Below are 15637 nucleotides of genomic sequence, written 5' to 3' on the forward strand. Positions count from 1 at the left end.
CTCCACAGTACATCGATGTTGTCACCAGTGGTCGGCGGAAGGTGCACGTGCCCGTCGACCTGGGACCGGACCGCAGCGACGCACGGATGCACGCCAAGACCGTAGAATCCTACGCAGTGCCGTAGGGGACCGCACCGCCACTTCCCAGCAAATTAGGGACACTGTTGCTCCTGGGGTATCGGCGAGGACCATTCGCAACCGTCTCCATGAAGCTGGGCTACGGTCCCGCACACCATTAGGCCGTCTTCCGCTCACGCCCCAACATCGTGCAGCCCGCCTCCAGTGGTGTCGCGACAGGCGTGAATGGAGGGACGAATGGAGACGTGTCGTCTTCAGCGATGAGAGTCGCTTCTGCCTTGGTGCCAATAATGGTCGTATGCGTGTTTGGCGCCGTGCAGGTGAGCGCCACAATCAGGACTGCATATGACCGAGGCACACAGGGCCAACACCCGGCATCATGGTGTGGGGAGCGATCTCCTACACTGGCCGTACACCACTGGTGATCGTCGAGGGGACACTGAATAGTGCACGGTACATCCAAACCGTCATCGAACCCATCGTTCTACCATTCCTAGACCGGCAAGGGAACTTGCTGTTCCAACAGGACAATGCACGTCCGCATGTATCCCGTGCCACCCAACATGCTCCAGAAGGTGTAAGTCAACTACCCTGGCCAGCAAGATCTCCGGATCTGTCCCCCATTGAGCATGTTTGGGACTGGATGAAGCGTCGTCTCACGCGGTCTGCACGTCCAGCACGAACGCTGGTCCAACTGAGGCGCCAGGTGGAAATGGCATGGCAAGCCGTTCCACAGGACTACATCCAGCATCTCTACGATCGTCTCCATGGGAGAATAGCAGCCTGCATTGCTGCGAAAGGTGGATATACACTGTACTAGTGCCGACATTGTGCGTGCTCTGTTGCCTGTGTCTATGTGCCTGTGGTTCTGTCAGTGTGATCACGTGATGTATCTGACCCCAGGAATGTGTCAATAAAGTTTCCCCTTCCTGGGACAATGAATTCACGGTGTTCTTATTTCAATTTCCAGGAGTGTATATACTCCTTCCACCTTTCTGCTTTCCCTTCTTTGCTTAGAACTGGGTTTCCATCTGCGCTCTTGATACTCATACAAGTAGTTCTCTTTTCTCCAAAGGTCTCTTTAACTTTCCTGTAGGCAGTATCTATCTTAGCCCTAGTGAGATAAGCCTCTATATCTTTACATTTATCCTCTAGCCATCCCTGCTTAGCAATTTTGAACTTCCTGTCAATCTCATTTTTGAGACGTTTGTATTCCTTTTTGCCATCTTCATTTATTGCATTTTTATATTTTCTCCTTTCATCAATTAAATTCAATATTCCTTCTGTTACCCAAGGATTTCTACTAGCCCTCGTCTTTTTACCTACTTGATCCTCTGCTGCCTTCGTTACTTCATCCCTCAAAGCTACCCATTCTTCTTCTACTGTATTTCTTTCCCCCATTCCTGTCAATTGTTCCCCTATTCTCTCCCTGAAACTCTGTACAACCTCTGGTTTAGTCAGATTATCCAGATCCCATCTCCTTAAATTCGCACCTTTTTGCAGTTTCTTCAGTTTCAATCTACAGTTCATAACCAATAGGTTGTGGTCAGGGACCACATCTGCCCCTGGAAATGTCTTACAATTTAAAACCTAGTTTCTAAATCCCTGTCTTACCATTATATTATCTATCTGATACCTTCTATTATCTCCAGGCTGCTTCGATGTATACAACCTTCTTTTATGATTCTTGAACCAAGTGTTAGCTATGATTAAGTTATGCTCTGTGCAAAATTCTACCAGGCGGCTTCCTTTTTCATTTCTTACCCCCAATCCATATTCACCTATTACGTTTCCTTCTCTCCCTTTTCCTACTACTGAATTCCAGTCACCCATGACTATTAAATTTTCGTCTCCCTTCACTACCTGAATAATTTCTTTTATCTCATCATACATTTCATCAATTTCTTCATGATCTGCAGAGCCAGTTGGCATATAAACTTATACTACTGTAGTAGGCATGGGCTTCGTGTCTATCTTGGCCACAATAATGCGTTCACTATGCTGTTTGTAGTAGCTTACCCGCACTCCTGTTTTTTTATTCGTTATTAAACCTACTCCTGCATTACCCCTATTTGATTTTGTATTTATAACCCTGTATTCACCTGACCAAAAGTCTTCTTCCTCCTGCCACCGAACGCCACTAATTCCCACTATATCTAACTTTAACCTATCCATTTTCCTTTTTAAATTTTCTAACCTACCTGCCTGATTAAGGGACCTGACATTCCACGCTCTGATCTGTAGAACAACAGTTTCCTTTCTCCTGATAACGACATCCTCTTGAGTAGTCCCCGCTCGGAGATCCGAATGGGGGACTATTTTACCTCCGGAATATTTTACGCAAGAGGACGCCATCATCATTTAACCATACAGTAGTGCTGCATGCCCTCGGGAAAAATTACGGCTGTAGTTTCCCCTTGCTTTCAGCCGTTCGCAGTACCAGCACAGCAAGGCCGTTTTGGTTAGAGTTACAAGGCCAGATCAGTCAATCATCCAGACTGTTGCCCCTGCAACTACTGAAAAGGCTGCTGCCCCTCTTCAGGGACCACACATTTGTCTGGCCTCTCAACAGATACCCCTCCGTTGTGGTTGCACCTACGGTACGGCTATCTGTATCGCTGACGCACACAAGCCTCCCCACCAACGGCAAGGTCCATGGTACATGGGGGAGGGATTGTATAATGGAAAAAAAAAAGAATTTCAAAACCTGATTTTAAGCTTCAAAACATTTTTGGGGGCAGATGAGGGCTCTGGCAAAAATTTATTGGTTATAGACTGCAGATTAAAACAGTAGAAATTGTAGAAAGGTTGGAAATTTAGGAAATGAGATCTGGATAAATTAGAAGAACCACAGGTTCAGAATTTCGAAAGAAGATTAGATAGCGATTGATTGAAACAGGGGAAAGAAATAATACAAATGGTTAAATTTTGGAATATTGAAGGCAGCAGCGAATCAAACAGGCAAGAAGACAAAGTGCAGTAAACATCTTTGGATAACACAAAGTAGGAGATATAAAAATGCTGCAATGAAGCATGCAAAAGGAAATACAGGCATCTAAAAACAGAGACTGAGAGAAACTGCAAAAAAGGCGAAGTGGGAATGGCTGGATGAGAAATGCAAAGCTGTAGAAGCATGCATTACTAAGGGGGAAGACAGAGCCCACTTTTAGGAAAGATACCTTCAGAGGAATGACACACACCTAAATGAATATTAAGAGCTCAGATGGCAAGCCAATACTTTGCAAAGAAGGGAACACAAATGTGTAGGGAATATGCAGAATGGTTATACAAAGGAAACAAACTTGAAGACAATATCATGGAACGTGAAGAGTAAGTATACGAAGGGGAGATAGGAAACATGATAATGTGAGAAGAATTTGACAGAACACTGAACAACGTATGTCAAAACAAGGCACCTTCGGCAGACAACACTCCCTCAGAACTATGGAGATCCTCAGGAGTGCTAGTCCTGACAAAGAAATTCTTGAAAAGAGGTTGATAATGGGTATCAACGGGAATGTGATTGAATCAAATTCGGTGATACTGAGTGAATTTTATTAGGAAATGAGGTACTAAAGATAGTTGATGAGTTTTGGTTTTAAGGCAATAAAATAACTGAAGATGGGTAAAGTAGAGAGAATATAAAATGCAGACTGGCAATATCAAGAAAAGCATTTCTGAGAAACAGAAATTTGTTATAATTGAACATAAACTTAAATGTTAGGAAGTCATTCCTGAAGGTATCTGTCTGGAATGTAGCCTTGCATGAAAGTGAAACATGGACAATAAAGAGTTCAAGCAAGAAGAGAATAGAAACTTTTGAAGCATCAAGGAACAGGCAATTGAACAAGAGCAAAGCTTGGCTGTATATGATTCAAACGGATGTAGGCTGCAGTAGTTATGCAGAGATGTAGACGCTAGCATGGCATTTGATAACTGTAGCAAGGCAGTCTTTGGAATAAAACCAACAACAACAACATTGATGAATATTATTTCTCCCTCTAGACCCTTAGCGGGCAAGGGCCTTGTCGCAGTGGATACACCGTTTCCCATGAGCTCACTGAAGTTAAGCGTTGTTGGGCATGGTCGGCACTTGGATGGGTGATCATCCAGGCCTCCATGCACTGTTGCCATTTTTCGGGGTGCACTCAGCCTTGTGATGCCAATTGCAGGGCTACTTGACCGAATAGTAGTGGCTTCGGTCAAGAATACCATCTTACGACCTGGTGAGCGATGTGCTGACCCCACGCCCCTCCTATCCGCATCCTCCACTGAGGATGACACGGTGGTCGGATGGTCCAGGTAGGCCACTCGTGGCCTGAAGACTGAGTGCTAGACCCCTAGCACATCAAAGTTACTAAAGAATTTTAATGAATTAAAAATCCATATAAGAGCTGAGTAGACTACTGGTATCTTTGTTTGGAATAGGGGAAAGGACAAATAATAATAAATCACACATACCCACGTTGCTTAGCAGAGTACAGGTGTATTAGCTGCATATGTACTTAGTAGTACCATTTTCATTTTTTGTATTTCTCACTCTCTTCATTCATTCACATTTCTCCTGTATCCCTTTGTGGTATTTATTCTCTCTTTTTTAGTTCATTCTACTGACGTGAAAATAATTAATTAGAAATACCTTCTGTATGAGTAAAATAATGATAGTAGCATAACCAGCTTTACATCTACATCTGTATATGTTCTTTACAAGATGCTATGGTGTGGATAGCAGAGGGAACATGATCCAATTCCACATAACTTCTTTTCCAGTTCCACTCATATATTAAATGAGTGGCCAATGACTGACTCTATATCTCTGTACATGCTCTGACCTCTCTCACCTTGACTGTATCTAAAATACAAAGTTTTGAAAAAGTAATGTGAATTACTGATTTCTAATCTATATTCACAGTTTCTCAAAACAGTGTCCTTCAATCAGCATTTAGCAAAGCAATATCTCAAACCACTTAGTGAAAGCTCCATTAAATGTCTTCTTCAGACAGTTTTTTTCTCAAATATTTTCTTGACACTCACAGCCACATACAGTGACTAAAATGACGCTCACAAGCAGCAACTTTGGATTATTGAACAAGAGAAAACTCAAATGGGATCAGATCTGGATTGTACAGTAGTTGCAGAAGTTTGTGGATTTGGGATAATTCAAAATGTGCTCCTTGTGTGAAGCACAGTGTATTGATGGATATTGCGAACACCTATGTTCAGCTACTTTTCAGAGCTCATGATTAAGATTACATACTCCGGCATATAATCTGCAAGTATTTACCTTGTCCTTCATGTGTGACTATAGTTATACATCCACTTACAGAGAAGGGCATGCATATTATTATTATTATTATTCCCACATTATTTGTTCTAAATGATTTAATTGTATATGCATCACAGAACACAACACTGACTGTTGCTTTACTTCTACCACACCGGTACAGCTATATTAAGTTAACATTTATGATAGTGAATGTTTTGCCCATCCAGATTTATGGAATTAAATCCATCCAAAGTATCTGCTGTCAGAATTCCAAATCTGAAACTTCTATTACTTGGTCAGACACCGGTATCTATCAAGTGTGGTAGATAAATCTTTTTGGCTCTTGTAAAGTCTTATACGACAACTGTTAATATAAAGCCCAGAGTGTGTTTAAAGTGCCAGTAGGTATACTGGACACATCCATTAACAATTCTCCAAACAAGCAACATGATTCCTTCAGTAGCAATTGTTGCTTTCACATCTCTCAAACTGAAAAGAATACCAATGATTGACATTTACAGGCTGCTCAAAACAAATCTCAAATTTGTACTATGTGCAACAAATGAAAACACTATGTGCAACAAATGAAAACCGAAAAGCCTGTGAGGTTATAAGAAGGATATGCTAGTAAGATCATAGGCAAACTTCCAGGGAACCGTAACACACTGTGAATCAACTAGGTGTCCTCTACTAAAGAGTGGTTTGACAATAATGTTGATGTACCATTATAAAACAAATAATGGAAGGTGGGCAAATATGCACTAAACAGTTCATCATGAGACACTATTATTATGTCAAAGCTAAATATGTCGCAATGACAAACTCTTATGTGCAGAAAAAACATCTATCCAAAGGCTGAAGGTGTGTTCCATTTCAAGTAAATATGAATTTTGTTATGACATACTTATTGGGAGAGATGTTTTGAACATGAACCAGTGCAGTTGAGATAACAGTTATAAACTATGAACCAATTGTGGTGTTGACGTTAGAATTATAGTTCTGCACTGAACTCACTTTTTACCCCCAGTCTTGAATTCTGTCACACAGCAGTATTCCCAATATTCTCACAAGACGACGACATGAAACTGTTGAGAAATTCCAAGTTGCTGCTGTATAATAAATAACTTAATAACTTATCAACCAATTTGCATTAATAGTGACTTAACATAAATATATATGTAGGCATAAAACTTGTTACTTGTGTTAGAATTGCTTTGTTACACACCAACCAACTAGGTATGTTTTCTATGCATTTCCTTTGCAATTACTGATTGGAATAAAAATAAGCTCTAATATATTGGTTTACTTCACCTACAAATGCTTGTCCCCATTCTGTAGTTCTCTGTTCAAGCCATCAGCTGATTTCAAATGCTGTTTTGTTACCCATTTCAGCTGAATAGTACTGTCTAGCAATAAAAGACAAAGTAACCCATTTTGGAAAAATATGAAATCTGTAATAGAGTATACAAGGGATTTGTTGTACCATGACGTTATCCTAATGTCAAATTTCAAAGATTATTGATAGAGGTTACAGAGTCATGACAATGAGAAATTATGATATGAAAAGGTTACTGTTTGATTTCTGAATTTCCTACATGCACTTTCCTCCTCTGAAAGATCATGTTTTACTCGGTATGATTACAAAAAGTTCTCTCTTTAATCAACAGCAAAAGTTCAAAATCCCAATTAACAGTGCCTAGTTCTTATTGTCATCACATAACCAATTAGAGTAAACACTGTAATGAGGTGTATATTGATCACAACACAAACATGAAGCAGCAAAATAGTTCTCAGCCACTTTTATTTGTGGTGTGCTATTAGCAAGTGGGATACCTGACACTTCAAAGAAACTCCATTATACAGTTACCCAATTTCTGATAAAATATCATTTTTTTTATCATCAACAGAAGATTTTTCAGCATTACATTCAATGCTACTAGGCCCAATTTTCAATATGGTATACAAGGCTGAGATGGAGAGGCTATGCTCTTTCAGTAATTGGGAATCTGGCATACAAAACTGCTGTATCAAACAAATACCCATTTTTATAATAGAGGGAAACATTCCACGCGGGAAAAATATATTTAAAAACAAAGATGATGTGACTTACCATACGAAAGCGCTGGCAGGTCGATAGAAACACAAACAGACACATACATACACACAAAATTCAAGCTTTCGCAACAAACTGTTGCCTCATCAGGAAAGAGGGAAGGAGAGGGAAAGACGAAAGGAAGTGGGTTTTAAGGGAGAGGGTAAGGAGTCATTCCAATCCCGGGAGCGGAAAGGACCCGGGATTGGAATGACTCCTTACCCTCTCCCTTAAAACCCACTTCCTTTCGTCTTTCCCTCTCCATCCCTCTTTCCTGATGAGGCAACAGTTTGTTGCGAAAGCTTGAATTTTGTGTGTATGTATGTGTCTGTTTGTGTTTCTATCGACCTGCCAGCGCTTTTGTATGGTAAGTCACATCATCTTTGTTTTTAAATATAAATACCCATTTTTCTTCAAGATAAGTGCATTTTGCTATAAGCTTCATGTCAACATGAGGCAGATTGTTCACCAGCACAGCCTGAAGTAATTTCATATCTCTGGGGACTACCAGAAACTTCTCAATATTATTAAAGTTGCAGGTGCTAACTACAGTACACAACTCACTTGTTAGAAGTAGTGGAATCGGAAGACAGAATTAAAATTTCCACACATCAATAACAACTAATATTATGGAATAGGTGAATATGAATTCTTCACCATTTACATAAATGGCATGGGGCAAATTATAGAAAATCTAACTCAGGAAAGCAGGTCTTGGATTAGACTACAGAAATAGATGGTTATGTAATCAATGAAATACATAAATTCATTTTTTCCATACTGGCATAACATTTATCTACAACACTGTGAAAAATTTTGCATTTGTTAAACCCTGTTTCTTGTGAGCGTTCCTTCTTTCATCAAATTTTTCCCATGGAAACAAAAGTGAGCTGAAACTTTTACCACATATGGAGTTCACTTGCACATCAACTCCCAGAAAGATATACAGTAAATGTTTTGTTAATAAGAACATAAATTCCAGAAAGATATACAGTAAATGTTTTGTTAATAAGAACATAAATTTTTACAAACTTTATTTGTACTTCATTTATCTTACCTTTTCCGTGGATTGTGTCTGTGAATCCCTCATTTACTGATGGGCGTTGTACTATCTGGTGATCTGAAACAAGGGAAATACTTTACTGTACCAATTGTACATGAACATGAAGTAAATGAGTTATAGAAAACACACACACACACACACACACACACACACACACACACACACACACACACACAGAGAGAGAGAGAGAGAGAGAGAGAGAGAGAGAGAGAGAGAGAGAGAGAGAGAGAGAAGGGGGGGAGGAAAAGAAAGGGGGGGCGGAAAAGAAAGTGGGAAGGGAGGGGGAACAGAAAAGAAAGGGGGAAGGGGGGGGAGGGGAGGGTGGAAGATGTTACAAGGGAGAGGAGGAAAGAGGGAGTATGAGAAGGAGATGGGGTATGACCTGGAAAACAGTTGCATCAATTTGGTTTCAGTGTATATGAACCATCATTGATGAACTTTTGTCATCTTTTCTTGTATCCAAAGGACGAGTATGAAGCTGAGGGGAAAAAGCCATAAAGAGTCAATCACGTTGGAATAATGGTGAAACTAATGATCTACTACACACACATGGAACGCACTGCATTCAGATTTTTGAAATGAAATGTTCCCACTGTGTTCCTTCATTAGTCTCCAATGAAACACATTTATTTTTCCTGCCAATGATTTCCTGTAAAAAAACATTTGTTCCATAAAAATAACAATTTGGTACCCAATTTTAAATGCAGAGGTGATTTAAATGGTAAATGATGAATGCCTTTGTTTAATCACAATTACCCAGCTTTTCTAGATAGTTACTGCAAGGTTCTTTTTTAGCAGTGATATCACCAGTCTTAAGCGGCATATGTGTAAGCAAAAACTCTTGATACCAGGAGAAGCAATGCATTTATCACTGTTGGTTTATTGTTGGTGCTGAAACAGCTTGATCTTCAGCACTTATTACTATCAAACATTTAGAATAAGTGTGTGTTTAAATAATCACTTATTGTTGTATGTGGAATGAAAAGTGTTGCTGTCCTATTGACTGACTGCTCCCAAAGGAGAAAGCACAATGCTTGAGTGAGAAGGGAAAGGAAGATTAAAGTTGATCATCTCGTTCATGACAAGGTCAGTAGAAAATGAGCAAAAGTTTGGACTGCTGAATGGAACTGATTGTGCTCTTTTTCAGTGAACCATCACAGCGTTTCCCTTAAGGAACCCACAGAAAAAAAAAAAAAAAAAACACATATCCAGATGATATCCTGACCATGACCTGATCATTCTCCCAAAAGGCAAAGGCACTACCACTGTTATAATGACTCTCACAGACTGTGGCTGACAGTCAGTGTCAGTTGTTGAATACTTCCACCTACAAGTGCTCTGCAGTGATGTCATCCCAGAAATCAAGCAGACCACCACCCACTTTCTTCTGAAATCCTTATGCTCTTCTCAAAACTTCTCTCCTGGGCCTGGCTTTCTTCTCACTCCCCTGACATCATCTTTCCACAGATTTCCCAAAGTCCCTAATTGCAACCACCTTTGATAACCAATTGTGACTGGTTACTGGGCCCCTATCAGAAGACCTACCTTTCTGGTCTAACACCATCAAATTATAACCAAAAGCCTACTCTACCTATCAAAGGCATAAACTACTTTCTTCACTGGCTCTTCACAGTTCTTGTCCCTTTACAACCTGGTGCTCTGCTTGTCATTGTCAGTGTCATCTACATCTCAATGCCAATCGTCTTACCATATTCAGTCACTATTCTGTCTATGCCCAGCAAACACCAAACATACAACCTCCCTTATCATCAGAGCTGGTTTAAGGCCAAAGAAACACAAGCCGCCATTTGGGGTGCCAAGTCGAGAGGGGCACAAGAGGTGCCACAGCTGTAAAATTTCCATACAGCACATACCACAACTAGTAGCAGCCACTTGGGGCACCAAGTTGAGAGATGTGCAAGGTGCAAGATTTGTATAAGTAGTTACTAGTGAAAACTGATGTAGATGAAAATGTATGAGGGAAAAGGTGGAGAGTGGGGTGCCAAATGATATGTTGCTCATGTGCACAAATGTTCTCAAACTGGCCCCATTTATAGTGTGGACTCAGGGCCAAGGACATCCTATCCACATGCTTGTGCGTGTAGAACCTCAATTCCTCTTTTTCTCTCCCCCCTACAACCTCCAATCTGACTCTATATGAACCCCTGGTGCCATCAAACCTACCAATACTTCTACTTAGACAGCTGCCACCCATTTCCCTCCAAAAGAACCTCAACTAGTATGCAAAGGTTTTGCTTAGCCCTTCCTAAGCCAAAACTACCTTCAGAAACAGTTGCAAAGGAGTAACCACTTCATGATTTAATACCACCTGGGATTGAAACGACCGAAACATGTTCACTGCCAAGGCTTTGACTACAAAGTGGTGTGTCTTGGAACGAGGGGTGTCTTCACTCTTATTTTTTCCCGTTTCTCCCCAAAATTGTAATCCAGTCGACATCATTGTATGATTCATGCCCTCCACATCCCTACTCCCTTGGTCATATTCCTGTGAAATCAGTCCTATCCCTTGGTCATATTCCTGTGAAATCAATCCTATCATACATCCACTTCATGGCATATGTAGGATGACCATAAACAAATTAATCAATCAAAGGAATTTCCATTTTCAAACTGTGGCTATGGGTCAAGTGGACTGTAGACTGCTCAATAGCATATCCTGCTGCTGAATATTACATGGTTAACTAGTAGCCGCTCCTCTCTCTCTCTCTCTCTCTCTCTCTCTCTCTCTCTCTCTCTCTCGCCCCCCCCCCTCCCTCCCCCTGGTCACTGGTCTCATTCTGTGATAGTCTCAGTCCGTCACCTTTTCTGTTCTCAACCCACTCGAACCCCTTGGCCACAAATCAATACCACACTTCCTGTTCCCTTCTTTATCCATGCTAACTCCTTATCTTTCTTTCATTAACTCATTCTCTTAATGCTGATCCTCCACCTTCTAGCTGTATATTTTCTTTGTGTATCTTTTAGTGGTCCTTTAATGAGCCCCACCCCTCTGCCTCCCTTTGCAAGTACAAGCCACCTACTCTGCCTGCACATACGAGTGTGTGCTGAAATGTAGGGCCTCCAGTTTTTTAACATAAAACAAACATTATTAACATTCTACGTATTTATTCTTCATGTCTACATATTTGGGGCCCTATGCCTTGAAAAGGCTCCTAATTGTAACATGTGACGTGTCAGTGTGTAACGTAACTTTGTTGGTGCATGAGAAACGACATGCTGTAACCGTGTTTTGAATTCGAAGAGTTCATCCACATGTGGAGCACCCTCTCCTCTAGCATGACAATGCCACACCACACGAGTGCTCTGACATCTGCAACAATCTGATGTCTTGGGTGCACTGTCACTGCTCACCCTCCACAAAGTCCCAACTAAAAGAACACCTTTAAGGACTTCACTCTGATAGTGATGAAGTAGTGCAAGCAGAGGTGAGGTGGTGGCTCTGACAACAAAGTAAAACATAAACTGACAGTATCCGTAAATTGGTCTCAACTCTCAAGATTCTGTTCCAGGGAAGAAATTACAGTGGATGCTTTGCATACATTTGTATGTGGTATGTAATGTTTGCTTAACAAAATGAAATATACAGTTTGCATTGCAGTCTTTTAACTTTGGTTGAGTATAAGGTCTGCAAGATGAAGGAATCAATAAATGATCATAGCAGCTGAAATTAACAACAGTATCTTAACTTGATGTCTCATGGTAGTAAAACATAGGGACGAGTACAATGAGAAAGTGCTTGTACAATAAAAAGTAAGATATATATGATAAGTGATGGTACACTGTTCATGAACGCTTATAGAGAATTTTTGACATTCTGGAAAAGAAAATGGGTTGCATGAAGCCTGTACTACCAGTTATAATAAATAATCTACCACAAATAGTAGAAAATATGAATAGGTAGGTGAAGAGTGGTTATTGTTTAACAGACCACAGAAATATGAGGCACTGAACAGAATGACTAGTTGATTGTTAAGGAAGTGTCTCTAAAATCAAATAACTGTGATAATATTAACTCTCATAATATCTTCAGAACATTTTCTGCACTGTGAAAAATTATTAAATAAATAGAAAACAAATCAAAATATGTGTAAATGCAACATATAACTACTGCACATTAATGACAAAATAAAAATATTATTTATCTAGACATATTGTAAATGGATTCAGGGTCTTACAGAAAATATAGGATGAACTAAAGGAATAGATTGTTGAATATTAGCCGTGGTATGGAAAGAAAATTGTGTGTATTAAATTATCATTTCAACTTTTTGTCAACACTCCACATTCATACTGTAATGCATTTTTCTTTTTGATCACTCGGTCTTCTTCATATGAAGTTTACCATGGAGAAATAAGAGCACTGGATTTATTAAATCAGTTTATTTCCAATACTAGTATACAGACTGGCTAACCCAATAATGTTCACAAATGTAGGAACAGCATTGTGTCACACCAACAATATTGATATTACAGGCAGAAACAGAGAAAACACATGGAATACCACCAAAAGAACATTAATTGGAAGCAAAATGAAAAAGCAACAGAAAAATTCTGAGCTAAAGAAAGGGTTAAATCAATCATCATAATACATAAAATTGGAGATGGGACTGAAAAATTACCAGTGATGTGATAAAAAGCTATGTATGTCAAATGAAACTAAAAGTATCTGAAGACAGTGTAACTCATTCGCCATTTGCAAGTCGTAGACACATCATTTATTGCCACCATTTCTCTCATAAAAACAAAATTACATCACTTCAATTTACTCCTGCTGTAATGGACACAGAGCAGTTTCATGAATTTTGAAGATTTTTTTTTTTTTTTAACCTGGTAAAAGACATTGCGAACAAATGTAAAGTCTATGAGATATTTGGAAACCTACAGCTTTATTGAAAGTACTGTTATTACATTTGTGTAGAGTGATGTGGCAAACAGTACAAATTCTGAAACAGAATGACTGGACAGTGACATGAACCTTGTTTCTCAAAATTATAAATGTATTATGTGCTATTAAGTTAGTGCACAAGTACGTAGCATTTTTCCATAAGTTTAATAAACACAACAAATACACACAACAGAGACTTTAGTCATCAATAATATATTCTCCTTCACTATGTACAACTGTCCACCAACATTGGGGTAACTTTTTGATTCCATGACTGCAGAAATCACAAGATTTTGGGATGAAGAACTCATCGAGCTATGTTTGGAGCCCATTTTCATCTGGAAATGAAGTTTGTTGAAGGTTGTTTGATAGAGAGTGGAATAGGTGACAATCAGGTGAATAAGGTGGATGTGGAATGAGTTTCCAATCCAACTCCTGTATAGAGATTTCCGTCAGTCTAGCAGAATGTGGGCAGGTGTTATCGTGGAGTAACATCACTTCACGCAGTCTTCCTAGGTGTTGTTCTTGGACTGTGTTTGCAAGATGCCTCAGTTGTTGACAGTAAATGTCAGCAGTGATGGTTACACCTCAGGGACGCAATTTGTAGTACACCACCCCGCTGCTGTTCCACCAGATGCGTAACATCCTCTGTTGTGGGTGCATGTAGGTCTTTGTACAGCAAGTTGCTGCTTTGTTTGGGCTCAACCATTCTTTTCTCTTCCTTCTGTTAGCATAAGGACACTATTTCTCATCACCAGTAACAATACAGGACATGAATGGTCAGTGCTGTTCACAAACCAACTGACGACAAGCAAGCAGAGGTGCACATATGGCCGCCTACTGATTGTTTTGACTTTGGCTTAGAGTATGTGGTACCTATACATCCATTTCTTGAGCCTTCCCCACTTTATGCAAATGTCACATCAATATGGAATGATCACTGTTCATCACATCTGCCACTTTACCAAGTACACTGCTGTGGTTCATTGTGGATTAACACATTTAAACAATCTTCATCAAACCCCCAAGGTCCTCCTGAATGTGGATAGTCACTAATGTCAAAATTATCCTCCTTAAAACAAGGAAACTATTTCCTTTCCATGCTCTTTTCAATGGCATTATCCCCATACAGGGCGAAAATGTTTATGGCTGCCTCCACTGCAATCACACACCTATTGAACTCAAGCAGAAAATTATGTTGGAAATCCGATTTCTCCATGTGGCAGTCCATTTTCTAGTATCCACAGCTTCACTTACTATCCCCAAATGACAAAACTACATGTAAACTCAAGTAGCAACTGGACTACCAACGTGCAAAAAAAAAAAAAAACACTATCAACTTATGCACCAATCCAATATGTCACTTGTCATTCCACTAAGCAAATGGAAGACTTCTGTTGATTTCTATTTCTCATAAAGCTTGTCCCATACATCAAATGTCTTTTGGATTCTTTGTTGCTCTCTCAAACTGTGACAGAATTTCCAGACTTAGGAAATATCCGCCATTGTTTTGATCAGAAAAGCAATTAAGTGACTATGACAAAGAGAGCTGGAATCTACAGGCCTCACACTGTCTCATGGACCTTCATATGATGTGTTTTTGCAGTCTCTCAGTGTGAAGCACTTACTTCCACAGATTACTGTGTAGCTTGTGTACCTACTGCAATTTTTAACATACATTCAAATTCCCACAGCTTCATCCTCAGTCAGCCCAAATAATTGGGAGTGTGGACCATAATTTGTGGCTCTTCATACAAGATCTAGCGCTTATTTGTAAAGGTCTTCTTGGCCACTGCTGTTTTTCGAACATTCATGTACTTGACATACACCTACTGTTGGGTAGAATACCACTAAAACGTTTGAACTGACAGTTCCATGTTGCTTTTCCCATGTTCAAATAGAATATTATGAACACCCAAGACTGAGGCCATGACTGTCTTTCATAGGCCAAAATGTTTATGGTTTTCTCTGTTAAATACTTCATCCTATTCTTCTAGGTGTTGTTCCACAGCATTGCATTTTCCAGACAGCGAGACATGATGTCAAGTGGTAGACCTGGAGCCAAGTGATACCCATGCCATATTAACTCATACATACAGTGATTCAATGGCAGGAAATAATGGTAGTTACATGTTCTATCATTTACAGGCTTATGCAATCATAAGACAGTATATGTTCTATAATACTTGTAAAACTGCAACTGCACAAGAGGGGCCCAAAACCAAAAAATAC

At 39.8% G+C, this 15637-nt stretch overlaps 1 protein-coding gene across 6 annotated transcripts in view; it reads right to left on the reverse strand.

Annotated features, from left to right (window-relative positions):
- LOC124554893 (serine/arginine repetitive matrix protein 2-like) overlaps nt 1-15637 on the reverse strand; it is a 391768-nt gene that overhangs the window by 155997 nt on the left and 220134 nt on the right. For 5 of the 6 annotated variants that reach the window (XM_047128572.1, XM_047128573.1, XM_047128575.1 and 2 more), the window contains one exon: nt 8494-8556. Coding sequence is in view for 1 of the 6 variants with exons in the window: in XM_047128574.1 (XP_046984530.1) it covers nt 8523-8556 (34 nt within the window). In the remaining 5 variants the exon portion in view is untranslated. Of the gene's footprint in view, nt 1-8492; nt 8557-15637 lie in introns of those variants that run through there. The other variant, XM_047128576.1, reaches the window with a different exon arrangement.

This window comes from Schistocerca americana, chromosome X (assembly GCF_021461395.2).
Source record: "Schistocerca americana isolate TAMUIC-IGC-003095 chromosome X, iqSchAmer2.1, whole genome shotgun sequence".
NCBI lineage: Eukaryota > Metazoa > Arthropoda > Insecta > Orthoptera > Acrididae > Schistocerca > Schistocerca americana.